This window comes from Sebastes fasciatus, chromosome 12, assembly GCF_043250625.1.
Source record: "Sebastes fasciatus isolate fSebFas1 chromosome 12, fSebFas1.pri, whole genome shotgun sequence".
Classification (NCBI taxonomy): Eukaryota; Metazoa; Chordata; class Actinopteri; order Perciformes; family Sebastidae; genus Sebastes; species Sebastes fasciatus.
The window spans coordinates 31,260,516-31,272,808 of NC_133806.1; the positions used below are offsets into that span (position 1 = coordinate 31,260,516).

Here is a 12,293-nt window from a genome sequence, read left to right on the forward strand (position 1 = left end):
CAAAACAACAGAAGAATTTACTGTATACAGTTACAGTAAAAAAAAACGAGAAAAAAAACTATGCTGCATCCTCTCTTCTGTTTCGGTCTGGCCACAGCACCTCATCCACATCACAAGCAATGTTTGCCCTGGCCAAGCAGCGGGGGAAATATCGCTTAGCATGTCGAATCCAGCCATGAAAAGCATCAACTGATTGCTAATTGTAACACTGTGTGACAGGTGTTTGCCCATGTGATGAGTCAGTGTGCATAGTAGGGCAATTGACTTTAGAATTTTGAATGACAGTGTGTTCCTTGTGAAAACGAGATTTTCTTCATGAAAATTGTGCCAAATGCAGAGAATTGTGTGTAGTGTTTTGAAAAAAGTGTGTTTTAGAACTGCAATTTGAGTGTAAAGCAGGAATTGTGCTTGTAGTTTAGCAGAATTGGTTCAGGGGGTTGGTGCATGAGTTACATGTTGTGGTCATTGTGTGTCAAGTACCAGTATTTGTGTGTAAACAATTGAGAAAAACTGTAAAGGGTTAACCATTCCTCTCTTTTTTTTATCTCTTTATTCCCAGGTGGCTCAGGGAAGCACCGATCCAAAGAACCAAAGAAGAAGAACAAGCAGAGGCTGCGGTTTCGGGCCCAGAACCAGCACAGCGACCACTTGGCCTCTGCGCGCTCCTCCAGCCAGTGAGGACTGAAACTACGGACTTCCCATTGAACAAAGAACCAACGCAAAGCTGCTAGCCGCTGCTGCACCCATATTCTGACCGACGACTATCACGAACCCCGCCGCCTCCCCTCCTCCACCCACCCCCCCACCCCCCTTCCCCGCCTGCCCACCGGGACACAACCATGACTCACAAGTCCGTCACTACGAAAATATAAGTCTAACATAGGATATCAGTATCAACACGCTAAACACATGCTTCACGCCTCTGCCTCCCGCTGCTTCTCCCCCCCCGCTGCAGTGACCAGCCAGGTGACTTTCAGCCCCGCCCCTTTGCCTTGCCTTGTGGACCTTTACAGTTGACATCACTGAACTCATTTCCTGTCATTAACAATGTCATTAACCGCGCAGGGTGATGGAAGACGGAGGGGCAACCAGAGACTGTGGAGGCGGGAGAGCCGGATAGAGGGAGGTGGATAGGAGAGGTAGTGAGAGAGTTGGCAAGCTAAACATGGGGTGGGGGGTTGGACCAGGGAGGATGGGAAAAAAGAGGGAGGATGAAGAGACAAAAGAGATTCGGCTGAAGCAAACGATGCTGATGGACAAGAAAATGGCATCTTGAACTGAAAGAGACTGTTTTTTGTTCCTATATTTATGTCAAAACTACCCTCACCTTCCCCTCGAAACGGAGACGGAGCGTTCCCATGTGTGGCCTTTATGTTGTGTACATTTTTGAGAGTAATATTAAAGAAATTACCATGCATAGTTGCAAAGTATTTTATTCTCAGCACAAACTGTTTACGTTCAGACCGCTTTATGCTCTAACTGTATAGTGTGGATAATAAAAAAAAAGAAGAAATTTAGTTGTTCGACTAGCATGGCAACAGACTCATGTGTACATAGTTTATCTAATTATGAAAGCTTATTACTGTATTTTCAGTATTGACTCGTTCACCGTTCTAAATGTTTTAGAGATAAAAAGGTTGTAATACCAAGCTACAGATTAAAATGATTAAAAACAAAATAATAAACATAGCCGCCACATAGCTATTTCATTTATATGGTATATATTTGATTTATTTATTAATTATATTTTGTACTTTTTTTTTTTTGTTCAGTGAGAACTTTTGCCTCATACTGTTACTCTTATATGCTGAAATATTCTTTGAGTTCCTTATAACAGTGCATATCTTTAACACGTGGAAAAGGTTTTTGTCTGATGTCACGCAAAGTGTTGTATTACATTCATTTGACCTCATCTACTGATTTCAATGTTTTAAAGAAGAAGAAGAAAAAAAGATGCTTTGACATATTCTAGGTTTAATGATTAGGATCCAGCAAATGTATGGTCATAGGACTGCATATGTGTACATTGTGTTTTATTAAAATACATTTCATGTGACTGTATGATGAAGCCTTTCATTATTGTCTATGTCTATAATATATGTTGCTAAACTCCGAAACTGCCGTTTCCTTGTCTCACTTCAGTGTACAATTATGTGATTTTCAAAAACATTTGTGAAACCCATCATGTCGCACTGCGTGACACAAGTGCTACCTCCAGCCAAAGGATTGGATATGGTCGATTGGGCCTTAACAGCATGACGGCACTGTTAAGGGTTTGTAATTCACTATGACGTATCCTCACGAAGGGTACAAAACCAGTGCATGTCGTTGGTGGCTCATTCATTTCCAACATCATGCCCCTAACAACATGTATTTGGCTGCGGTACTCGTCTTTCATCACGCACACACATTCGATCACCTCTTTATGTGATGCATGTCGCACTTATTCACTTTTGTGGTCCTGAAAACATCAAATAAACACATTAAAAGAGGTCTTCTCCAGGCTAAATCTGCCTGGTACACGGGCAAAAAAATGTTTTAATGCAAGTCACGGCTAATTTATCCCGAGATCCACACTATATAATCATTGTCCCAAAAGAGAGAAAAAAGAAGCTAAAATCTGCCGGACAGCTTATGGATGCACAGTAGCAGATGAATCATCACGCTGTGTCACATATATATCATCCTGGGAGACACAGACCACAGTCTTCCTGCTCTGGTTAACCCCCCTGAAATCACACATGATATTTCCACAGGGAGGCTGTCAGTGTTGAAATACCCCACTCTTTATGCTCCATGTCTATCTTGAGGCCCAACACAGAGCAGTTTGAAGTGCCTGAACATCTTTCACAGGTGTTCAAAGTGGCACGGCATATTTTACACAGGAGGCTATTCATTTTCACAGCTTAACACTTCCACCGAGTGATATTTGATCTGCGGAGCCCCGAAACTGACAAAACGGAGTAAACGGTTAAAGTAAAAAATCTAACAGACTACATCATAAATAAAGAATAATGAGCTACTCTCATCTTTCATCCAGCCAGTGCATGTTATGTTAATCGCCCACATACTCGCATACATCGCATCACTGTATAAACTCTTGTAACAGTAGCTAAAGCATTTTAGCCAGCAAGACATTATGGCATTAAAGAGAATAAAATTAAAGAGAATCTGCACATCTACAAAATGTCAAGGATGACTCAATAAAGTCCAAGACTTCCGCTTAGTGAAGACGAGACATGCACATCAAGATGAAAATAGTGTTATAGTATGGTGTCTGTCAGCATGCTCTCACCAAATGGCCATTTCTTAAATCATTTTGTGTTCGCCACGCAATTTTTGATTGTCATTTCACGCTGCAGCAATAGACGCTCAGAGCAAACGCTCCGGAAGTCAGGCGACGCAGTATAAAGAGCGAGAAAGTGGGGCGACCTCTAGCTCACCCGGTATCCACATAGGCTGAGACCTTGGGTTGATTCCAACAGTGCGTCCCTTTACTGCGTGTCATTCCTTCTCTCTCCCCCTTTTCCTGTCACTCTCCAGCTGCTCTAATAAAAAGGCAATAAAAGCTCTAAAAAATAATCTTTAAAACAAAAAGAAGAAAAAAAGGAGGAGGTCGGGGTGGATAAGTGGGTCAAACACACATGACTTCCAGCCAGAAGACTAGTGTTAGTGTTAGTTTGTGTCCTTTGTGAAACCAAAAGTCAACTTATTTGACTGCTTAGCTTATGTACATAACTTAATTTACGCAACAAACGTCCTTATTTCAACCCAAACCATGATCTTTTCCTAAACCTAACCAAGTAGTTTTGTTGCCTAAACATTCTTGAGGTTTCTTTCTTCCATTTTTTCCCCATTGAAGGTTTTTTTTTGTGTGTGAAGTTTTTTCCTCATCCTGTAGGAGGGGGGATAAAGGACAGAGGGTGTCCTATGCTGTACAGAATGTAAAGCTCCCTGAGGTAAATTTGTGATATTGGGCAATATAAATAAATTTAACTTGACTTGACGTGCGAAAAGCTTAAAATACAATGAGAATGCAGGGCATTTAATGACACACAAAAATCCTAAAATGCGTGGCATGACACACAAAATGTCCAATGTGCTAAATTCAATATTCAGAGTATTAATATAGCAGCAAACTATTTGCTTTGTAAAGCTATAGAGGAGTAAAAGATAGAGAATGAAGTCACTCTCCCTCTGTGGGTGTTGTAATCTGAGTTTCTCTGTGGTTTGTTTACATAACCTTGCTGCTGCAGTGAGGGTACGACACATGCGCAGTAAAATCTGGTCTGAACCAATTACAACCCACCTTCACAGCGTCAGTTACACTGCGCATGTGCAGTACCCGAAACCTCAAGACTATGTCCAAGCCTGTTTCAATAAGCCTTGGCCGCTACGGTGCCTTTTAGTGCATGTGATGAGTATGCCTCACTCGGCCCCACTGGCTACTAGATCAAGACCGCCTCTCTGCACTGTGCTGCTCTCATACAGCGGTTACTGCTGATAACGCTGTCCTGACCAGAGACGTTCTCTGAGTCCCTGAATATTAAAAAGTGACGTGCTCTTTATACATGTCGGTGAACTAGTGAAGTAACGTTAGCTAGCTAATGTTTTTAAGGCAACTTTTTGTTTTTGCGATAGCTCGACGGCTAAAATGCTTTTGCTACTGTTACAAGAGTTACAATTAGTAGTGTCCTTACTGTAACAAAGTATTTTTTGTGTAGCAGTTACTTGTACTTTGAAGTATCTTAAACATCTTTTACTTTTACTTTGCTGCATTTCAAGCTGCATTCGTTACAGACTAAAAACAAAAGTCACATAAAAAAGTCCTGATGAACTGAGAGAATGGAACAGAAGAAAAGAGATGAATCTCGTGCAGTAGAGAAGAAGCTGCAGGTGTGTCTGCGGCTGCAGGAGGGCAGAGCTCCATGTCCAGAGAGGTGACACCCCGGATAGAATACGTTATGGGGGGACTTCAACCATAATCACATTAAGGTTCACATATGCAGTTAGCAAAATAGCAAAATGTCAAAAAACGGTGTTCATCGTGACCTGAACAGTAGAGACACACTGGGTCTGGCTAACATGCTAAATGCTAACATTCTCATCCTCCAGGTGACTTCTGCATCCACTGAAAAACTTTTACCTTCAGTAAGGTGTGTGAGGACTTCCTGCTGTTTGAGACTGTTAATCCCTGATTTGAAGGTGACAGAGAGGCTGAGTGGACTGGATATACTGGGACAGAGAGGCTGAGTGGACTGGATATACTGGGACAGAGAGGCTGAGTGGACTGGATATACTGGGACAGAGAGGCTGAGTGGACTGGATATACTGGGACAGAGAGGCCGAGTGGACTGGTTATACTGGGACAGAGAGGCTGAGTGGACTGGTTATACTGGGACAGAGAGGCTGAGTGGACTGGATATACTGGGACAGAGAGGCTGATTGGACTGGTTATACTGGGACAGAGAGGCCGAGTGGACTGGATATACTGGGACAGAGAGGCCGAGTGGACTGGTTATACTGGGACAGAGAGGCTGAGTGGACTGGTTATACTGGGACAGAGAGGCTGAGTGGACTGGATATACTGGGACAGAGAGGCTGATTGGACTGGTTATACTGGGACAGAGAGGCCGAGTGGACTGGATATACTGGGACAGAGAGGCCGAGTGGACTGGATATACTGGGACAGAGAGGCTGATTGGACTGGTTATACTGGGACAGAGAGGCCGAGTGGACTGGATATACTGGGACAGAGAGGCCGAGTGGACTGGATATACTGGGACAGAGAGGCTGATTGGACTGGTTATACTGGGACAGAGAGGCCGAGTGGACTGGTTATACTGGGACAGAGAGGCTGAGTGGTCTGGATATACTGGGACAGAGAGGCTGATTGGACTGGATATACTGGGACAGAGAGGCCGAGTGGACTGGATGTACTGGGACAGAGAGGCCGAGTGGACTGGTTATACTGGGACAGAGAAGCCGAGTGGACTGGATATACTGGGACAGAGAGGCCGAGTGGACTGGATATACTGGGACAGACTCGCAGGGTGCCATTCAAACAGGTGAGTACAACAACAACAACACACTGCTGAACTGTCTAGATGAGAACACCACTTCCTTGCATAGAAACGTAGTTGTGTGTTTGTGCAATGTGGTGTAAAAACTGTGCAGTCTCTCCTTTGCTGTGTTTGTGGCTGCAGCCTGTGGAGTTTATATTGTTTACATGTCCACGTTGTCTCCCTTGGTGATGTTTTATTCTACTGGTGATTCTAAAAGAAGTTTCATGTGTCCATAGCTCATTTTATTTGTTGTCTATCATTTTTGTTTTTGTCTGAGTTGTGTCTCTGTTCTGGTTAATTATTGTGAGTCTACACTGAGGAAGGCAGGTGTATTGATAATCAGTTGTATGCAAAACTGCAGGGCGCCCGTCTGTTGGTTTGGACATGAGGAGTCTTGTTGCTGATGTTGTTCCACTTGTGTATTAGTTGACATTTAATGCAATCTATTTTGTATATTAAATTGTTCCTTTAATTTAACAGTAGTATATGAGATAGCAGTACTTTTACTTGAGTATCATATTCTAGTAGTCTTTCCACCAGTATGCAGTATATGGATGATTAACATTACCTGCACTGGCTGGTGTAGTTCTGTGATAAAAAAAAATGCTTCAGCAAGGGAGCTAAATCAGAGTGTATCAGTGTTTTCAGTAAAGACAGCTCGCCACTTTAGTCCTCTCAATTACTCCACTGATGTTACAAACACACACACTCTGAACCAATAAATTCCCTGCACATACATAGACATGACCATCGCATCTATGCATAAGGAAAATAGGAAATGTGGTGAGGGAAAGAAATTAGAATAATTAAATGTGTGTCTAGTTTCGGGGCTCCATATTGCGCTACATTATTGTCATAAAATTGCATATTCTTTTTAAATGTGAGGTCAAAGGGCTCTATGTAGCCAGTTGGGCCCGCCACCAGTGAATGAAGCAAAGCAAAAATGACTGTTGCAGGGAAAGGAATAAGGCGTAGATGTTGTGAGTTGTTTTTGAAGACATCTGCTGCTGGTTACAAGTTAATGAACGATTCACAGATGTCATCCCCTGGGCCAGACTATCACTGCTCCAGACTGAGGGATTAAACCTAAAGGCTTAGGGAGAGGAACTGCACTGAAGTGGATTCATTAAGCACAAGACCACCACTACAGCACACATTGCCGTGTCTACAATGGAAAGAAAAAGGGATACAAAGAGATCGCACATTTTGAAGGAATGGGTCTCTTTATTTTCTCCTCACCTTTCCTCTTTGACATTAATCCACTGTGAAAACAGGACATTGATGGTATTCTCAGTGTTGTTAAGAGGGTTAGCAGTCATCCACACATCAGAAGCAATGGTCCTCCCTGTGTAAACCACTTCTGTAAACTCTGTGCACGTTTGCCTCTGCGTGTGCGCGTGTTTTAATGTTTGTGCTGAATGTGGTTAGGTGGCTAAGACTGAAGCTCCCTTTTAATCTGACAGAGCATTTTCATTAGTTCTTTTGGGTCCTATTATTAAAGCCTGCTTCAAAGGCACAACAAGTGAAACCGCTAACAGGAAATGACCCAGTGGGCTCTAGACCAAATAGATCAGTGATAGCAATCTGTGCTTTTAAAGCAGGTTGTTGTGGCACGTAAATGCATCTATTGTCCACGCTGTATGTACATTACAACACAGTTAGAGGGTAAGGGAGGTTCTCAGGGACCTCTGCTCTACATTCGCATACTGTAGCCTACTGTGAGTGTACAGTTGTTGTGGCACATGTGACACATTCGTTCCAATGCAGATGGCAGAAATGGAAGTTATGACATTGGTGGGGCAAATGAGATTGCCCGGGATAATAAATGTTGCAATAATTTGCAGTTTTTAATAACTGTATAATGAGCCATCGCTTGCCCTTAGAGTTGAGGGAAATCCTGGAATCATTAATCTTCATGTGGGTTAGCCATGGTGTTTGGCAGCGGCCGAAACACCAACGAGTAGGAACATAGCGGTGTCAAAGGACAAGCAGAACTTAATATTTTGAACATAGTTTGCCATATGTTAGCCATCATGGTGTGTACAAGCCCGCTAAATGGTGGCATTAATGGGCGACTTTTATTACTAAACTTGCTCCTAATTGCAAAAATGCAATCCAAAGTCAACTCTCGGCGCAGATTCTGGCTTCATTTGGAGTTGCTAGGTAACAAGTTAATCCCAAAAATAAACATGTTCTTCAATAAAATCTAATTGTCTGTGACAGTTATTTGCTTTTCTGCAGAGACGTTTGAAACGGGGGGAAACTGTAAAAAGATCCCGAGTCGTGCTGGAAGTACATGACGATCACAGTCACTTAGCTCCTTCACATCTGCCTCACCTGCTGGACAGGAAGTGAAGTAAAAGATTAATGTTCTTAATGCTCACCTTGCGCATTAATATCACCATGCCGTGCTTGATTTGACAAATGGGGGAATATTTATGAGTCACTTGCTGCGGTAGAGTTTCTGCGGTTAGGCCTCATAGCAGCAGGTGCAGTGGGGGGACATGGGAGTTTTTAATCACCATCTATTACATGGAACAGACAGGCATTTCTGTAACGACCCGGTGTGGTGTTTCCTATGGGTGCTGTAAGTATTTTGGGGCTTATTTAACCCCATGTTGCTCTGAAATGCCTGGCTTTTTCTTTTACGCTGGGATCCAAACACAACACAAAGCCATTGTCCCTGTTCACTTGGCGGGGAATATAGAGCAGAGCAGAGCAGAGCACCTCTGTCCTTCCTCTCAGGATGTGACATGCGAGGGCTTTATGACCTGAACTGAATCATACTACGTGCGCACCTTAAACACATTACAGGCTGGGCAAATATTTCCTCTGAGAGCCATGGGCACAACCATTATATTGGGCTCAGGAGCCAGCTGGTGAGGACAAATCCACAAGGATTCCTATTTTCCCCCTCCTGACTCTCTGGCAGCCTTGCTCCATTCATTCAATTTTTATATGTGCCTAGTAGCCGTGTTACTACCGGTTTCAAGGGAGAATTAATCGAAAACAGGTCTTATTAAAGCATATTAAGAGCAGTTGAATTGGATATAATGTGCTCAGTAAGGGCCCAGAAGGGTTGTATCTGAGCCACAGCTGACACTTGTGGCTTCTAGGAGCCGGGCTGTAGTGGCACTGCACTGGTTCCAGGGGGGTTATTCACTTGAGCCAAGTGTTGCATTGTGGGTAAGCAGATTTTAAGTGGGTATGAGCACGGCAGGGGGTAAAGGAGGGTCTCATTGTCCAGGAATGTTTATCTCCCCCCTGCATTCATTCAAGGCCGGATTATGCAGCGCCATGGTTCCGAAGCAACCTTTGCCTCCACTTGGAGGGTCTGTGGAGGAAATATTTATTCATACATATACACTCACGTACAAGCAGGCATTATCCTCCTCATAAGAAGCCAGGTTGATTGCTCCCTCAAGGCACAGCGAGTAGGTGGAAGTGGAGCCGCTGCAGCAGGGTGTTGTACCTCAGTCTCACTCGCTGGGCTGGGTTCTCTGGAGCCAGTGATGCTCCCAGTGCAACACAGTCATCATCATCCTCAGCACAACACATTTTATTGGGCAGTGTGTGGGTTGTAGAAACGTGTTTAATCAACTCAGCTGTAGGGGAGGTCTTGACCTCATGTCAGTGGTTCCCAGCCTTCATTTTGTGTGTGTGTGTGTGTGTGTGTTTGTGTGTGAATGGCTCCCAGCCTTTGCTGTGGAGTGTGACCTGCGGTGGAGCCTCTGGTTCACACTCTCTGCTGTTGCTGGTTTAAGTGATTAACTGTAGAAAGTGATGACTAATCTGTCGTTTAAGAGTCTGAAACAATTGCAGTCAAATAAGATATTACTGGCAATATTTTATGTAACTCGGCGCTCTGGATCCAATCAAGGGGAACATTTATAGAAAGCAATTCCAGAGTTCTGTTCCACAGTGTTAGATATTCATTAAGAAATTATTATTCACAATTCATCATTCGCTATAGAGAAATTAGTCTGTAAAATGTTTTGCCAACCACAGAGTAAAGTTAACTAAGATGCTTAGCTAGGAAATAGAATTGTCTAATTTTGTGTTTGATTCTATCATTCTTTTTTAGCCATGGTCGCAGCGTGATATAAATATCTTACAGTTTTTCTCAATTGTTTACACACAAATACTGGTACTTGACACACAATGACCACAACATGTAACTCATGCACCAACCCCCTGAACCAATTCTGCTAAACTACAAGCACAATTCCTGCTTTACACTCAAATTGCAGTTCTAAAACACACTTTTTTCAAAACACTACACACAATTCTCTGCATTTGGCACAATTTTCATGAAGAAAATCTCGTTTTCACAAGGAACACACTGTCATTCAAAATTCTAAAGACAATTGCCCTACTATGCACACTGACTCATCACATGGGCAAACACCTGTCACACAGTGTTACAATTAGCAATCAGAGCTTTAGCATAAAAGGGCAAACATTGCTTGTGATGTGGATGAGGTGCTGTGGCCAGACCGAAACAGAAGAGAGGATGCAGCATAGTTTTTTTTTTACTGTAACTGTATACAGTAAATTCTTCTGTTGTTTTGTATGTAGACCACTGTATGTGCAACTTTGTGTTGGTTGGGATGTACACTGTGTACATTGTTTTTGTGGGGAAAATAAAATATATTTGTTACCGTGTATTTGTGTGTTCTGAGTATAAAAACAATATTCTAAAATATTTGACAACACACTTATGTATGTACTGTCTGTAGTAAGTGTAACACTGAACAAAAAAAAGGCCTGAGTCATTATGATGAATGGAGAAGAAGTGTTTTCCATTCATCATAGTGTTTTACATTGAGCACATCAGTGTTCAACTGGTTCTTATAAATGTCTATTCATATGATGGTTTGTGTGTGTCATTTGAAAACAAAATACCATTTTGAGAAGAAATAACATTGTTTTGAATGTAAAGTTTAATTTTGCAGGAGAATTGAGGGGTTTTGCCCATTGTGTGTGTGTTTTTTGATTTGTGTGTAGAGTTCTGAGAGTATGAGGCATGCTTTCAGAAAATGTGTGTAAACAATCGAGAAAAACTGTAACAACTAACAGATGGATTGCCTTGAAATTGTGTACAGACATTCATGGTTCCCAGGTGATGTGTCCTAATGACATTGGTGAGATCCTGACTTCCTTTCTAGTGCCAGTGTGTAGGGATGTCACGGTACCAGAAATCTAGTAGTCGATACCAATATCAGTGAATTTCCACAATTCTCGATACCAATTCGATACCACGGTAAAAAAAACAGAACAACAACAATAAATCCCCTGTACTGTAATTCAACACGTACTCTTTCATTAAAAACATTTGAACATTACAAAAAACAGTGGCATTTAGCCTTTAAGTAATAAATAAAAATAATTGACCCATTTTGTTAATTTTGGCGTATCGGCCGCATGTTATCAATCGATAGTCAGACGACGGACACTACATACTGACCGTGAACGCATCTGGTCCATCAGCTCAGAGTAGTAGGAGTAGGAGCAGAGGATTTATTGTCGAAGCGAAAAGCAAATGCACCTATTTGGCAATATTTCACGTTTAATCCCGATGCTATAAGGGAACCATAACGTTAATGAGGTAATCGCCGCAAGGTGACTGTCACATCCCTACCAACGACCACTACAGGCATAGTACGGTACCTTCAGTACTGTAGAAAAAGAGTACCGTCACGTTTTTAAAATGTTGGCATCGACTTGGTACCGAAGTATCGTCTCTCGTGACATCTCTACCAGTGTGTAATTGACGTTTGTGGTTTGGAGTGAAATGTCTTGACAACTATTGGATGGATTGACGTGACATTTGGTACAGACTGGCTCTGTAACGTCTCCCTGAAGGTAATAGTTCACATTCAGAGAACAGAATGTGTTTACTGTTGTTAAACCTCCATTTACCTCAATTCATCAAGAATTTACTCCATTTTCATCCGTTTTTTGATTCCCCGCTCAACGTGGAGTCATGCGAGAAAAAATAAATTTTCTTCAAGAATTCAAAGTAGCACGCGGTGAGTAATTGATATACAAATAGTAATTTTAAGGGTGAAGTATAGCTTTAACAACACGCTCCCACCAACGCAGCACCCTCTGCTGTTTTAACACAGGTCTCTTGTCTGAATCCCCACTAAGACGGTGAACATAATAATCACTATACCTGCTAAACATCAGCCTGTTAGAATTGTTATTGTGAGCATGTTAGCATCC

General features: G+C 42.3%; 1 protein-coding gene across 1 annotated transcript in view; it reads left to right on the forward strand.

The window, feature by feature from the left end:
- The window catches only part of rspo2 (R-spondin 2), a 65,479-nt gene extending 63,418 nt beyond the window's left edge, over positions 1–2,061 (forward strand). Inside the window, exon 6 of the mRNA XM_074654721.1 lies at positions 560–2,061. Within this exon, the coding sequence (XP_074510822.1) occupies positions 560–678 (119 nt within the window). The 3' untranslated portion in view covers positions 679–2,061. The remainder of the gene's footprint in view (positions 1–559) is intronic.
- The last annotated feature ends 10,232 nt before the right edge of the window (positions 2,062–12,293 follow it).